General features: G+C 38.5%; 1 protein-coding gene across 2 annotated transcripts; it reads right to left on the bottom strand.

Annotated features, from left to right (window-relative positions):
* Positions 1–4,294: 4,294 nt before the first annotated feature.
* ncam3 (neural cell adhesion molecule 3) lies at positions 4,295–11,328 on the bottom strand. Of its 2 annotated transcripts, none has more exons than XM_055013342.1 (16): positions 11,098–11,328; positions 10,545–10,616; positions 10,207–10,404; positions 9,953–10,090; positions 9,176–9,319; positions 8,977–9,094; positions 8,334–8,488; positions 8,113–8,246; positions 7,764–7,899; positions 7,492–7,659; positions 6,916–7,035; positions 6,346–6,473; positions 6,085–6,253; positions 5,724–5,916; positions 5,585–5,633; positions 4,295–5,397 (listed from the first exon to the last, which is right to left on the bottom strand). In XM_055013342.1, exons 1-16 carry the CDS (start codon positions 11,162–11,164, stop codon positions 5,380–5,382), a joined length of 2,007 nt encoding a protein of 668 aa, XP_054869317.1. In that variant the 5' UTR covers positions 11,165–11,328; the 3' UTR covers positions 4,295–5,379. The 2 variants fall into 2 exon arrangements, with proteins under 2 accessions (XP_054869317.1, XP_054869316.1); XM_055013341.1 differs by having other exon boundaries at positions 5,511–5,633; positions 11,098–11,327.
* Positions 11,329–16,786: the final 5,458 nt, after the last annotated feature.

Raw genomic sequence — 16,786 nt, forward strand, 5'->3', positions numbered from 1 at the left:
AGACGCTCACTTATGGTTGGTGAGTTAACCTCGTTACATGTTTGCTGTTACATGCACTATCATCACATATAAAAGTCAACAACATGTGTCCTCTCCAGCTGCAGCTCTCTCTTCCAGATCAATCAACAAAACATCTTACAGCTCTTCTTGTGCAACAACATCATGTTTAACTGTCTTTTGCTCCAATAACGTTTTTGACTGCATAGACAGAAATTAGGGTGCATTTTGCTCCATGCCGTACCTATACATATGCAAATTAATTGAGTCATATCTGTACATATCAATATGGAAATTCGTTGTCACGTATGTATATATGTGTGTGTGTGTGTGTGTGTGTGTGTGTGTGTAAATTCATCATCTCATACATGCACATACCAGTATGTAAACACACCATGTCATAGCCGTGCTTGTCCATATGTAAATTCATCATGCTATGTCTTTTTTTTTTTTTTTTTTTTTTTTTAGCATTATTGTACTTTTTCAAATTTTTGTCCTGCTTCTTTCATGCCTGATCTATATCCAGCTGCTGCAACATGTAAATTTACCCGGTGAGGGATTATAACATTTTATTTTATCTTATCTTAATTTGTCTTATCTTATCTTTTTTCTTTTCTCTGGGAAAACGGGATACTTAACATATTTCCAGGCAAGGTACAATAATGCTTGAATTTGATTTGAGTTTTTTTGTCTGTTTGTTTGTTAATGTAAATACTGTAAATACACAAGCAATGATATACAGGAGGCTGCAACATTAATGAGGATTAAGCAGTGTATAGATGATGGATGGATGGATGGATGGATGGATGGATGGATGATGTTCAAATAGGGACGTCATGTTTTATTTCTAAGAGAAATAAATCTACAGACTGGAACAGAGTTGCAATATTCAGCAGGAGTGAATACATCCCTGTGCAAATTACTTTAATGTCAAATAATTCAAAGATGTATCACCTTAATAACGACATTATTTCAATAAGTATAGTATAATTAAGACTATATTGAAAATGAAAAATTCTGTTAAGTACCAGAAGTGTTTTCCAAATAAGTCTAATTGATATTATATATAATATACTCTGTGAATACCATCATAATAGAACTACTAGACCTTTTTCACAGCTGCCAGTACAGAGAATTCATTAATGGGATTAGTAACTCCATAGTTTACAATTTTATGTCAAAATGACTGCTGTGAAAAAGGTCATTTGACAATTTTTCTTGCACAAAGAATGCTTGGAGGAAAAACCAGCCGCAATAGAAAACACTTGGAATAAAGAGTGGTGATATGACTGGATTCTATAAACTATTTAGCAAAAATGTTTGTGACTTAACTATTGAAGTGTAGAACAGTAAAATGCACTCAACACTTTCAGAGTCTTGATTGCCACACCCTCAGTCAGTGAGTCTTTATTGACAGTTTGACTCAGCCTTGACTCATGCAGTCATTCCTTCCCAACAAGCCATCAACTTCCTCCTATACTCATGCAAAGTAAATATTGGCTAAAGAGTTTGAATAATTTCTTCCTCCTCTTCATGTGTGAAACAGTGTCACAATGTGAAACCACTGACCAAGTCACATGTGGTGGAGGTGACGGCATATCTCATTATCTAAAGATTTTGATGTTCGTATTAAGATTAAGTGTGAGTTATCCAAAGGCAATTGTCCGGTTCCGCTTTCATAATTTACAGTTCGAATGGTCGGCAGATGTTTTAAATGTGAGTCCGTCATCTCTGAGGCCTGTGCTACCAAGCAAGTTCACCTTATGCAGGATCTCTTTTCAATATCTGCAGCTGCTTTCACAATAAGAGGGCTGAGATGGCACCAGATGGGGAGTCACAAACAAGGATAGGTCTACAGCTGCAGAATTCTGACAAGAATAACAATGCTATTCTAAATATAGATCTGACAAGATACGATTGTGCATTTATTATTGCTGTGTCACTTAGATGCAGAAAGACGGTTTACTCCTTATTCTTTTATCTGCAGCCCCGGAAGTGTTAAAATGTTATTAGTAGCCAGTGAAGAACACATTTTAAAACATCAGCTGATTAGCGGGCTCAGTGCAAATCTTAGAAGATCAAGTACTTTATGAAGTATTCCCCGTCCCTGTTGTAGTCCTGCACGACCAGTGTGTAAAGGTGCAGACAGACACCTTCATTATGAGAAAGTCACTTGCACATACAATGCTGAGGTTGAAACATCACAGGCTCGAAATATTAACCTCTTATGTAAAAAGTGTCAACAAGCAACTTTTTTGACATGGGACACCGCACATGATTTCTATCACATGTTCTGCCACTATTACGACATGATTCACAACCAAGTAATAGCCTTATTAACATGTATTCATTCCTATTTACGTGCTGGACAGATATGTACAGGCTTTTTTTTTTTTTTTTTTTTAAATCAAATCATTTATGACATTTATCATTGTTTCAAAAACCAGGTGCTCCCTCTTGTGGTTGAACTGTGGTATTGCCCGAGATGCTTAAACAATTAATTCCAGAATATGGACAAGAAAAAGTCATTCTATTTCTTTTAATTATATAGTTAGTAGTAAGAATATATGTTTCAAAGTACTTTAAAGGTTGTAGTTTGAGGTTTGGTTTTCCAGAATTACCAGATTATTACTGGATTATTTCGTTGACCTTTGACTGAATGATGCAGTTTTCATTTCTTTACTTACTTTTTATTTCTTTCCTGTCTCGTTTGCTTGATAATTCTAATTATGTTTGCTGCTTCCATTGAAATGCTTGTTTTTCCACTGTTGACACCAGTATTTTTAATATATAATATAAATGTTATATTTATCCTATAATCTTATTTGCCATTTTCAAATGTACAATAGTAGAAAAAGAATATGGTATTTTTTGTGTAAGAGTATTATGTCTACATTCAGTCATGTTAAGGTCTGGGACGGAGCCTGATTTTGTTCTGTGTTGCTTTTTTTTTTTTTTTTTTTAAATAGTTTTAGCCTGTTTTCTAGCTTGGTTTTCAGAGATTTTTTTAATTGTTCCCCATCTTATGTAAAGCATTTAGATCAAGTTGGAATGTTTTAAAAGATGCTGCATGAATAAACTTAACTTGATTTGATTAAGTTGTTTAATATTATTTTTTCTATCTCATCTTCTTCCAGAGAATAGAAGTAATGGACCGAAAAATGTCCATATCTTGGGTTAGTTCACCAAATACAAAAAAATCTGTGTTTTCTCAATTATATCTGCTGTTGTCCAGTCATGTTTTAGTGTGATTCCTCGAGGTTTTTACATATCCGTCTCCATCTCTGAGATTTCAATAAAATTAACTAAATAAATTAGAATGTTCACAAGTAACCTGTCTATACAGAAACAGTGTCAAACTGCATTTTTAATACTATTTTCTGCTTTAAAACTGGTCATTTTGCTATATTTAGTTTTATATTTACTGAACAAAACATCTCTCGGCTGCTGGTCAGGTTCACATCTTGAATGATGGTTTTGCTCTTTGTTTTCTGGCCCTGATCTTTCCAAATACACCACACAGTTTATTCTGTTTTAGCTGTTGGCTGCTGTTTATAGAACTAGTTTTATCTCTTTTTAGCAGATCAAACATGAAGAAATCGACTGAAACCGCTGTTTGCCCTGTTTATACACAGATGGGAAGTTTAGTTTGGGGACAAAAAAGAGTTAGGTATCAGTTATTTCCTCAGGAAACTCAGTGCTTACACTTCAAAAGACCAACATAAACTCAACAATTGGAGTCTCAGTATTACAGCTGTGTGCTTCATATCAAAGCATATGATTACAGCATCTTTGCTTCTAAAATCTAAATAAACTGTGAAGGTGAGAGCTGATTGGTTCATCGTGTTCACTCAGCTGCAGGTTATCGATCATATAATCCTTTAGATCAACACGTATTGTTTGTTTGTGTGTGTTTGTTCTCCACTCCGTTGAATGTAGGGAGGATGTTGAATGTCATCAGCAGGGTGACTGGGCACTAATATGGAGGACAGCAAAAACAAAGAACAGGCAGTTGTAGCTCATTAAAATTAACTTTGAACATGATGTGGAGTGAACTGTGAAATTTAAAAGTGATCAGAAAACCTGCATTGGATTTTACAGTTAATCATCTGCTGGGCTTTTTGTCTTTTTATAAAGGAACTCAATCTAATCTTCCTCCAGTTCTCTGTACAGACAGTAAAGATAATTCTGAGTCATTAAAGCAAAAGACATATTCTGTGTTTGTATGTGATTGAGTTTCTACTAAAACTAGAGAGAAAAAGCATTCATTCGGGGATCATAAAAAGACATAAAGCTGTTTTCCAGTCCAATATTTATCAAACACAACGATGAAAGATGCAGCATGTGTATACACAGCAATGTATTTACAGTGTTAAATACAATAGTACAACAAAGTCAGAATGCTGAGGAAATCTACAAACATCTATATCTTCTTAATAGAAAAGCTACATATTTGTTAAATGCTGGAAATATTTTCATGTGAATGTACTTGTTTACTGTAAATCACTATAATACGGCTATAAATACAAAATAATTTACATGAATCCATTTTGTCAGGTGTAATTATATTTTACATGATTATTATTACAGGTACTTCAAAATTAAAGTTGCTTCTCATTAAAAGTTTTCTAAGTGGTCGATGTAAGCAGCTGACCATTCAAAACTTTTCACAGGAAAGTGCTTAACAGCAAAGCTGGCAACACAAAATAAAATACAGCTTTTAATTCAAAGCCTCTCATAAAGAACGTCGCTCCTTTGATTATAATCTGGATTAAAGCAATAAATACCAGCACAAATAACTCTGCATTAAGCATTAGTTAGGTTTAGTTTAGACTAAATGGTTCCTAAATCTGCATTATTGGGGTTCAGTTTTATATAATAAAAAACAAAATGTTCAATTATTGATATTAGTTAGTGGAGCTGCCACAGTGAAACAGTTAGTAACAATAAAACTTCATTTGAAAAAAGACCTTGTGTCTGTGTAACGTTCAACCGCAGGAAGTAAACATTTGTTGAAATTTTTTACAAAAGCGATGTGAAGATCATATAGATAATTTTACCCTGTAAGATACAGACATCAAGATCACCCTGTAAAAGGACATTTAGCTATTCAAAACTGGAGCAGAAAAAATAGCACAAATGGAAATCTCCTGTCTGTCAGTCTTTATATCTGCTGAAGTGTGAGGAGAACCTCTGTCCTCTCAGTCCAACATCACAGAGGTCTGGATGAGCCCAGTTGTGTTTAACACACACTCTTTCCCACAGTGGATTGTGGGGATTGTTTGACTTCTTCTTGTTGTCTACACAGTACGTAATCACTTGTTTTTACACTTTGATTCTTGGTTCTTCAGTTTCTGGTCTCATGCATCAGCCGGCAGTTGTCTATGTGGTTGTGTTTTCCTGTAAGTACGAACTAATTACTTAATTGCAAAGACCAAAAAACTGTATTGAAACTGAACTGGTATAAAAATCAAGGTATAAATACATATAAAGGAGGTTTATTCTTAACTTACTCATGTTTGGTGAGGGGGGCCTTATCACATGTGACCTCTGTGAGTTGCCCGACCTCCTTGGTGAGTGTACCCACCTGCTGAATGCTGCCTCTTGGAGTGGATATACCCTTCAGCTTTACCTCTCTGCAGACAGAACACACATAAATATCTGAGTTATGCTTATACACACAGACAGAAATACACTGTAATATGTACTACACCCTTATAACTCACCCCTTAGTGGTTCCGTCTCCTTCTTCAATCATTTTGAGGCCTGGAACCTTCTGTCCAAACAGTTTCACAGCAATGGTCATGAGCAGGCCGCAGCGGTTTCTATAGCAACAGGTGGCGTCTACCACCAGAAACACCAGCAGGAAGATCACCATGACGATGCTCACCACTGTGCCTTTAGTCATGCTGCGGCTCACTGTGATGGAGGGACAAAAGAATAACTGTAGATGAGCTAAATGAACAAGCAAAATTTAACGAAAACATGAACTCAGAGCCATTTATAGCTGCACTCTCCAGGTAATAGTCTGTGCCGAAATCCTATTCTTACTACAGTGTGTGGTGTAGAGGTTGGTCAGTTGCATACCTGGCTGCTCTGCAATGGTGAAGTTGAATGTGGCAGGAAAAGAGGAACCATTAGTGTTGATAGCTGTGACTTCCAGTTGATAGTCTGAGCCGAAAGCCAAATCTTTAAGGGAGACAGAGTCAGCGGTGGATGGCAGCTGCATTTCTTTCCACTCAGTCTTGTCTTTATCCTGGTTAAAGAGAGTAAATAAACAAAAGAATCAGTCAGGAGGAATTTCATTGATAGAAGCACATACAGAGACAAACTGATGCTGTCTCTCACCTGTTTGTATCGAACATTAAAGTGCAGCACAGGACTTCCACCATCATCCGTCTGTTTCAGAGGGACGGAGAAGGAGTTTCCCTCAACTTTCATGCCAGGAGATGACAGAACTGGGGAGTCTGGTTCACCTACAGGAAAGATGGCAAGAGAAAGGAGGGAATTTATAACCAGATTTAACACCTAATTGTTGCATTTAGCTGTATTTATATTCTCAGTTCATAATTTCCTAGTTTAGTAAATCAATACAACTGTGAGCTCGTTACCTTCTGCAGATGGATGACAGCGGATTACATGGTGTCATCAGCAGCATGAGGCACGCAGCAGAGGATGATTGGATGAAAATGTGAGAAAGGAAAAAAAATAGGGACAGCCAATGAGAAGGTAAAGCTTTTCTTGCTGGACATACATACCACATATACAGCGGCATGCATAGTGCACACTGTACAGCAATAAGTGATTTATGCATACTTCTGTCCAGTTAAAGCAACACATAAATGGCATGAATGATTGATTTTATGTGTGCTGTCAGTGTTTGTAGCTAATTTTACTGAAAGCATGTGAAGGACTTACGTATTCCCTGAGTGCGAACGTTGCTTGTTTCCGAGAACTGTCCCAGTCCTACTGCATTCAAGGCAGCCAAACGTACTGAGTACAGTGTGTACGGCTTGAGGTCGGTGACAGCTAAGACATCTACACACACAAAAGAAAGAAATGGAGATAAAGATTTTTAGATGAGGTTCAGGAGCAGGACCACTCCTCAATCAACCCACTTCCTGTTGTGCACCTATATTTACCACTTTGCCCTTCGCACTTGTTTTGCACCATCTCTGTACTTCTGCCTGCTTTTCTTGTCTGCTCCTTTTCCTACAGAGTCCTCTGGCCCGGGAGCCACTGCTGATCTCTGACTAAGCTTTTCCCCTACACTACATCAGCTCATCTCAGTCATCACCAACATAATGATCCTTTGCATCCAATAACCAATCAAGCTTCGTATCAGTGGTGTGGTCCTTGCTAGTGAAACACAGCATCAGCTACTGTGTGTAATAAGTGCTACTATGTTTTTATTTATGTAAGTCTAAGATGCAAGTAGATTGAAGTATAAATGAAGACTGATGCAGCTGCCTCTATAGAGGGCAGATGTTTCACCTGAAGCTGGGACTGTGGTCTCCTTCCACTGCTCTGCTGGATTTTGCCTCCACTGCAGGACAAAACTTGTGATTGGAGTTCCTCCATTGTTGGGTTGGATCTTGAGGGAGAAGAGGACCGAGGTGGGACCCGGAGAGACTGAGAAGTAGTGAGGAGGCCCTGGCTGAGCTGTGGGTTAGAGGGCAAAAATAAATCTCAAGAAACTGTAAAATACTATGCATGTTTATATGTAAAGGATGAATGTACTTTTCTTTCATTTAACAGACTCTTACTGTATATTGCAACATCTCGAGATGCATTTCCTGAAAGGCTGACAGCCATGCAGGAATACAATCCACCATCAGAGGGCATCACCTCATCAATCAGCAGCACTCCGTCCACCACACGGACACGACCAGTGGTTAAATCCTGACAGGAGGAAGAGGGGAGAGTTTAGTTACCGTAGGTTATCATATAGAAGTCTGGCCTCATGCTCAGACAAGAATATTTACTGTACATATCACACAATAAAGCTTCTGTAAATAGATGGTAAATAGTGGTTAATCTTGAATTTAACTGTACAAATTATTGCAGGAAATCCATTATACATCGTTGTGTGTTTTAGTCTGTGTGTCCTCTTACCAGTGTGCGTCCATTGTGCTTGTTGAGCCAGTGCAGCTCAGGCTGAGGATGGCCGGACACATTACAGGACACAGATACACTCTCACCCACCGACACTCGCTGCTCCTCTACAGACACAAACACCTCTGGGGCCTCTGAAATGAAGCACATCCGTTGTCATGAATGGGATTTTCAAAGAAACGAAGCTGTGACTGTAGCACAACATGCAGAATCCAACCAACCGAAGACATGCATCATAAAAGTAGCGCTGCTCTCTGCTATTTTGTTGGTGGCGGTGCAGATGTACTCTCCATAGTCGGCTCTGGCAACAGACCATATGGTCAACTGGCTGCGGTCTGAGTTGAAGTGATGATGGGAAGGGTCAAAACTCTCTGGCCTGGGAACAGAAAAAACAAAAGAGCTATTTGATCATACAGTGGTTTGTTATTTCTACGGAATCAGAATATGGGACAGTAGGATGCAGATGTTAAGATAGGAGAGGCCAGAAGAGGGAGACAGAAAGAAAGATGGAGACAACGGAGGCCACACATTAACAACGCTGATAAGGAAATTTCTTCACCTCTGTTTTGCATGCATGCCTACACATAGAGAAACCTTGTCCTTGGATGCACGTGCACTGTGCTCCACCCACTGGAATAAAGTGATTACATCACATTAGGAAGATAGAGTCCGGAGTAGCAGCCTGAATATCAGCAACAAAATACCCAGTTTTCTTGCTGATGGGAAACTGAACCAAGATTGTAATTGAAAAAAAAGGAGTATAAAGGAAAAAAATTAACTGCAAACCAAAAGCTTGCTAAAATATGAAATAGGTGAAAGCAGAATGTGGCCATACTATGCTTGTATGTAATAATCCGGTCTTACATGGTCCAGGTGATGTTGGGTTTTGGGTGACCATCCACCAAACACAGCAGAGAGACGTTGGTTTCAGGTCCGGCAAGTACTTTTTTCACTTCCTCTCTGAGGCGCACAGTAGGAGGAGCTGCAGGAGGAAGCCATATGTTAGGGAATTTACAAAAGCTGCAGATTTATTATTATTAGGAAGTGAATAACAGATACCAACCATTAATGACAACAGAGACAGAGAGTTCCTGATAGATTGGCCTTCCTCTGATCTGAGCACGACACACGTAAGTCCCAGTGTCGTCTCTTTTTGCTTTTTCAATATGGAGTGAGTTATCAGGCATCTGACGCACACGTCTCCCCCCTGAAAGAGACATGTAAAGACAAAGACAAACATACAAGAAGTTTTAACCCATTTTTGAGTGGTGTTACTGCATCTGGACAAAATAACAGCATCCTTTCTGCTGCACAAGAAAAATAAAATTGCTGCACTGATATACGCATCAGAAACATTCAGTATATCTCAGCTGACATCCACTTAGATGCTCTTTTTCCACCCTTACTCAGAGTGTGAAAACAGCAGTGCTGTATGGATATAAAGTAAGTGCTTAACCAAATACAAGCTGGAGTATTAGATACCATTTTTAATCATGTATCATAGGTTATGGTGAGGCTTTTTATAAACAGATTTTCTTCATTTCTTTCACCTTTAAGAAGGAGAATGACCCACTTACTACATTACTGTTATGGAATATTGTGGTGCATTGATATAAACTGGACAGACTAGAGCCATTTACATTGATCCAGCTTTAAAGCCATCCATCCATCCATTAAAAAGCATCAGCCACATAATCAGGCATCCAACAGTACTAAATGGAGCTTCAATACAAAACCAACACAGGCTTTACTGGATTCTATCGTATAGTCACATTTATTGTGGAGTAAAAAGCTCACAAAGTGTGGAAAAACATAAAATAATAATAAGTTATGGTCTTACCATTAGAAGAGATTTCCTGCTTGTCTTTAAGCCAGTGAACATCCACCGCCGGCTCTCCGGCCACCAGGCAGGGCACCGTCCCATCTGTGCCCTCCAGAAACTCATGGTAGGTCGTGGTGCTTCCAAATGATGGACCCTCTGACCATAAAGCAAAAGGTTTGGATGCTTACTCTTAATGCAGTAAAGCACAACGTCCTCACATGCTCAGTTTAACAAGATTTTTGTCTAGATATAAAACTATTGCTGTTGCTCACCATAAACATACAGCATTGTCTGGATGTCATCTTTGTGGCCGCTGTCGAACTCACACAGACAGGTGTATCTGCCTGCATCCTGCATCGTAGCCTTCTTAATCAACAGCTTAGAGGAGGTTTCATCCACTTTCTGCACAATGTCCTCATCATCTATGTCTTCTCCATCCTTACGCCACGTTATATCTCCGTCTCCACCAGCTAGGGGGAAGAGAGATCAGAGAAAACGAATGCGGAGGTTTATTTTTAAACATTAACGAGAAGTTAAAGCTGATTAGAATAGATAGTCAGAAAAGGTTTAAGTTGAATGCTTTCATTCATGTGAAATATAATTGACTCACCTTTGCACAACAGTAAGATTTCTTCTCCCACTTGAACATCTTGCTTACTGGAAATGATGTCCATCTTAGCGTCTAAGGGAACAGAACAGGAGTTGTATATGTATGAGATATTGGCTGTAAATGGTTGTGACATTCTGGCCTAACATTTTGTCATCCACAGTATTTGTCTGTACTAATCTCTTGAACACCCTGGAAAATCCCACAGAATCTCTCCAACACGTTGTGGACAAGACAAGAGTTTTAATTCTTGTCTTGTGAGATCTTGAACTCAATAGAAATCACACTTTTGAGTCCCAAAATTGAAAAGATGTCAACTGTTTCTCTTTTTCCAGCTGTTAAACAGGCAGAATCTAGCTGAAAATGATGTTTTCCCTGTTTATACAGGGACAGAATCTTTGGATTTGTGACAAAGACAATCTGATACTGACAATTTCCTGAATTATTTCCTGCTTACACTTGTGCACAGCCTTTCATAAATGTGTTGCGTATCAAAACATATCATTACAACACTGTATTTCTTACAAACCTCATGAAGACTGTCTACAGATCTTACCTGCTCTGACCACCAGCAGCAGGAGCAGCAAGGCCGTCCTCAGGATGAGAGCCGATTGGTTTGTCATGTTCACCTGGCAGAAGGTTACTGATCCTGGAACTCTGAATACTCGACTCAAACTAATTAACGAATAAAATGTAAGAAATTAGAAAAGAATCTGAAATATCTGGAGCTCAGTGTCACACTTGTTAGACACCTGTTGTTTCTGGTCCACTAAGACAACTCTGACAGAAAGGGGGTCTGTATCAGAGGTTATATAGGGGCACAAGAGGAGCTGAAATGAGAAGGGGTGGGGTAAAGAGAAAAAAACTGTCGTCTCTAATTCCAACAGTGACTGCTGGTCATTCATGAGGAGAAAGATGACGGAATGACATCATCCCTGTCCTGTTCCTTTTCTGCACTCAGTCGTCCCTTTACTGATCCATTGTCTCGATCTCTGTTTTTCTAGATTTTTACCTGCTTTTGTTTTCTTTTTGCTTCTTCTCCTTTTCTTCCTCCCCCTCTCTCCCCCTCTCTCTCACCTTCTCCACCCTGTTCCCTGTTTCTCCCTCCAGGCTACCGGATGAAAGCAGGGGAGGCAGCCCTCCAGGGAAAGAGGAGATGGAGAAAGATATTTTTATCGTTCCATCATTTTTTCCTCTCTCGTTTAAAGGAGGTCACATTCTTCTCAAGCACGTGCACCAAACTGCACATACGGCACGCCAGAATCACCACGCTGTCACCATTCGCATTTGCCAAAACCATACATCCTACAGGATGTTGAAATCAGCAAACCTCAGTGATGTCCACTCTACTGCAAAGAAAACATTTTCTTAACTTTGCAAAACAGGTTGTGCACTGTGATTAGAAAAGAAGGACAATTTACTTGCTGGCAAAGTACATTTCATCATGTAATTCAAGTCCAGGGTTTTGTGCAAGAAGTCAATTGCGAGCCAACTCAAAACACTCTTTAATCAAAGTAAAACTTGATCAAAGGTAGTGATGTGTAGAAAGTAACAAGGTGGAATTTGAAGGCAAATTTTTTTCCTGTACAAATGACTTTGTTTCATGTAACTGTCACATCAACATGCAAGCATGTCCCACACACACTTTTCACAGCAGACATAAAAGTACAGTCATAAATAAGAAAATACAGAATATTAACATTGACCCTCTGACAACTAAACCCACTAGCAGGATTGAAAGGTGTGTTACTTTGTTAAAAGCCAAAATAACGCCATCATCTGAACTAGAAACTGTAAAAACAGAAAGAACCTGTGGATTTTTAACTTTCTGTTTGTCCTTAAACGTATCATTTGTGATGTACATTTCTGCACATTTATCCTACATGTCTCATTAAAAATGTTGCCAAAAATAAATAATTTGCTCTTATGAGATTCTGCAAAAAAACAAAAAACATTCTGTGCTCCTCCAGAAAACTGAGAAGTCATGACTGACTCAGCGGTGACCAACAGTAGTACAGTAGCTTTGTCTGATCAGTCATCTATCAACAAACCTATGATCTAACTACAGTTTAGAGCTTTGATGGTGAACATCTGAGACCCAGAGCTGTCAGTACAGAGAATAAACACACAAAAAGATTTTGATGGCACAGAACCAGACAGTTTAATAGACTGAACCAGATTTTTATAAAGGTAAAAATGTAAATGTCTTTCAAATTTAGGTCGTGAACAATTTCCCGTCTTCAGTTTAATATTTTGGAGATAAAATGTAGCGTATGTTCAGTTACTCTTAATATAGTTACTGTATTGTAAATAGTCAGGAAAGGGAAGTCATGGAGTCTGCATGCACAGCAGGAAGCTAAAACTGAATTGAACTCAATGAAATTCAGATATTATTCATTTTATTACTTACTGCTGAGTGGCTCATACTAACAAAGTTAATCACAATCCTCTTTACATCCGTTTGGATTATTATCCAAAGTAATGATGACTGATGCTTCACACTCGACTGGGATTAAAAGGTCAACACAGATGACCTTTCTGAGACTGAAACACCCAAACGCACACTCAGTTTACGTCACTGCTCTTTCATCTACATGGTGTTAGCGTCTGCTGCCACTCACATTTGCTCCTCTGGGTCCTATCATTTCCATTGGCCAACAGCCAGCCGGCCCCTCCCACCTTCCCCTTGATAGCCTATCAGTGTCCCCACACCAACGTCCAGCGAGCCAACCAAGGGTTAGAGAGTCCAAAGGGGCCACCTATCAGGTTGATTATCAGGAGGTGTTATTATGGCTCATTAGAACGGAGTGTGCTCATAATGAGGGCCATTAACGAGGGTGGGCACGCACCGACAGCTGCTCATTCATTTCAGCTGTTTTTACACGAAAAATTCACAGAATACTCTTGTTTTAATTGATATGGCTGTCAACAGCATGCTAGTGCAGGTTGAGACTCTAAAACAACAAATCGCAAGTAATCAAACACCTTCAAATAGTCACACAGAGACCATGAGACTCATAGAGGCTTCAAAATTTAAATTATGACATTAGCGAACTAGTTAGCTGATGCTAGCTATCGCACCACTTTTGAACTTTGAGGCATACGATCCTTAAAACACTAATTTATTAAACTCAAATGCATTAACATCATAACTTGAAAAGAAAGACTAAAAAGACAGTAAATAATGGTTGCAATTTACATTCATTGGGTGGCCAGAACACATCTCCGAATAAATATTGGCCCCTTAGTGGCCAAAAATACTGAATAATGCAGCTTTAAATTTTCCCTGTGCAGCCTGACTGAGACAGTGGCTTGAGTTATGTGAAGACAAGAACTTTCTATTTGTAGATCAGGTATAATTTTATTGATAATTATTGAAGATCAAAAGGAAAACATGCTCCACTGAAACTAAAAGGAAGTAGCACCAGACAGATTTTAATATCATGCCACACTGAATTTACTTGAGTTAAAAACATGAGCCAGGAACACTATTTGTTGTCATTTTTGCATTTATTCACCCAAGATGACATTCTTGGATGAGGACACACGACACAAAAACACACAACTTTCCACCACTGAGCCTGAGTGTCCCTGTCTTTGTCTTTGTCGTCAGTAAATAAACAAAATGAGAACAATCGGCCGAGCTCTTCGTGCCAGAACCTGCCCATGCAGCCACAAACTCTTCCAACACACCCTAAAATGCACAAACACAAGCCTAAAGACAGGCACAGTCAAGTCTGATAACTTACTTTATTAGTGTTGGTTTAAAGAAATACAGTAACCCTAAAGTCAAGTTGTTGACTTGGCAGTACTTTTGTAGCCATGTTTCTGTAATGCATTTGTATGTGCAATATTCATTTGTGGATATTTCTCTAAACTGACCAGACATGATGGAAACTTACTGTGTGTCTTCAATAGATGTTAATGCAACTACAGTCATATTTATAATAGATTATTTACAAAAGACTGACATTAGGTCTCGCTACCTGTTTTCATCACGTATTTTTAATATCACATTGGAAAAAGTAAAAACAGCAAAATTCTACAAAACAACTTTCCTTGCAGTTTTCCCTGCAGTTTCAGTTCTCCTTTCCTTGAAGTTATGCACTTCAATGTTTTTGACATTTTCTCCAACACTAGCTTTTGCAAATCTAATCAACTCCTGAAGACTTCTCGGCATTTTTTTTTTCGCATACACAGCAAAAGTTTTATTTGTTTTCCCTTTTTTCTTCTTCTCCTTTTGTTTTCTTGGCAGTTACCAAATAACTGTTTCTGTTTTTTTTTTTTTTTTTTTTTAGCTTTTTCTGCTCTACAGCAATCCATGATGTGGCAATTTTCTTTCTTTCTTTCTTTCTTTCTTTGTGGTGTTTCAAAATTTTCCTTCAAACTTGTTTGACAGTTATATGGAAACACAGCTACTGTGATTGAGCAACATCTCATATTTTATTGCATTCAACACCTGTAACTTCTCCATGTTAAATAAATACTTTAAACTGAACAACTACTTTGACAAAACAGTCGATTCACTTTAAGATAACTTTCTTGAATGTTCACATCCCATCATGTCTTTATATCAGCAGGAGAATTTCTGAGCTGATTGAACTTAAAATTAGTTATAATGATGGTATAATCCATTTACATAATGTGTGAGGACAAAATGTGACACAGCAACAATAATGCAGCAGTGAAGACATGAGGACGAGACGGACAGGAAGGAGGCAGAGACAGAGACAGACTCTGTGACTGGAGCAGACACACCCTGAACACAACATAGCCAACAGTGTGTTTGTGCTTCTTCTCTGGTGTCTTTACCATGAGCTCAGCTTGGTTTATTTAACGGGATCCTCGGTAAACAATACAGTCTAAAACTAGCCAGGTAGTGAAAGGGAAGCAAAACATTATACTTATATATTATACTTTACATTATATTTTTTCCTCACTGTGTTCCTGTTCCATTCTCACCCTAAACGATGCTGTGTCTTGGGGTGAAGGCAGCTGCCATCTTTCGTAATCTACTGAGAAAACTATTGTTTGTCCTTGTTTGGATCCTCAAATCTTATCTGCAGAATCCTGAAAGGAACTATTGTATGCGCACAATGCGTATACAGTCACGTGTAAAGACCACAGCAGTCTTGAGTTTCCAGTGACTTTTATAACTCTAAATTTTCTATGATGGAATCACTAAAACACATATGTCTTTGTCACAGAAAAACTATCCTGCATTTTGGTTCTTTCATAGACTTATTATAATTCTTCTGGAAAAATAACGAAATCTTCTGAGTCAAAAATATACAACTTGAATTATTGTTGAAGAGGAGTGATCCAAGATACAACCAAAAGAGTCTAACTGACGTGAAAATGACCAAGAGAGATTCAACCATATATTAGCATTGCTTTCTGTAGGGGTCCTCGACTTACGTCAGAGTTCTGTTCCTACGGCCCCACGACGAGCTTTAGCGAAAATGTAAACAATGCCATTAGGTGCATCACGATATTGATCGGTTCTTCGGAAAGTCATGAATACCAATGACTGTCATGCATGTATGAGTCATTTTACAAGAAGATGACATAATATGTTGCACTGTTTTTACAGTTTGATCTTCTTGGTCACGCTTGGGAGCCATAATAAAGGGCAAAAATTTAGCGAATGTAGCACAATCCAAGGTAGCGTACAACCAGAGAATGTAAACAAAGCCGTCTTATAGAACCGCATGACAACGAATTTGTTCGCTTCGCTCACCAATTAGTTCCACGTTACCAGTAACAATAAAACGACGTACATTGTAAATCGTGGACCCACCAGTTCCGACATGAATACGAAATACCGTTTTTGACCCAGCAGATTTTGTCCTATTTCCAGAAGAATTTTAATAAATCTATGAAATAATCAAAATTCATGGGAGCGATGTAACGGATACATTTTCTTCCAGATCCACCAGAAAAGTTTTTGATGTTGTTTGGCTGAATGTCGACACCATCGGCTCATTTTTGAGTTTCACTTATCTCTGCTCAGATCTCTAAAATATTGTTTTTGACAGATAGAAGTAGTTAAATGAGTGAAGATTTCCAGTTTATAAACAACCTAAATTACAATTACAGCTTCCAATTTAATTTGGCAGACATTTTTATCCAAAGTGATGTCCATCTGAGAGTAGGTACAACACAAGGTAGGTAGGTGGTAGCACTAAGGACCTTGTTCTCATTGGGCAACTGCGTCCTGACCAGGAATTGAACCACAAATCTCC

Source organism: Amphiprion ocellaris, chromosome 9 (genome assembly GCF_022539595.1).
Source record: "Amphiprion ocellaris isolate individual 3 ecotype Okinawa chromosome 9, ASM2253959v1, whole genome shotgun sequence".
In the NCBI taxonomy this organism is placed as follows: domain Eukaryota; kingdom Metazoa; phylum Chordata; class Actinopteri; family Pomacentridae; genus Amphiprion; species Amphiprion ocellaris.

Excerpts from the sequence above, each read along its gene's own strand:
- ncam3 (XM_055013341.1), bottom strand. The coding sequence starts at position 11,164 with ATGACAAACCAATCGGCTCTCATCCTGAGGACGGCCTTGCTGCTCCTG. Across the intron at positions 8,489-8,976 it reads CCCAACATCACCTGGACCAT|GCCAGAGAGTTTTGACCCTT; the intron begins GTAAGACCGGAT and ends TTCTGTTCCCAG. Across the intron at positions 8,247-8,333 it reads TTTTATGATGCATGTCTTCG|AGGCCCCAGAGGTGTTTGTG; the intron begins GTTGGTTGGATT and ends GCTTCATTTCAG.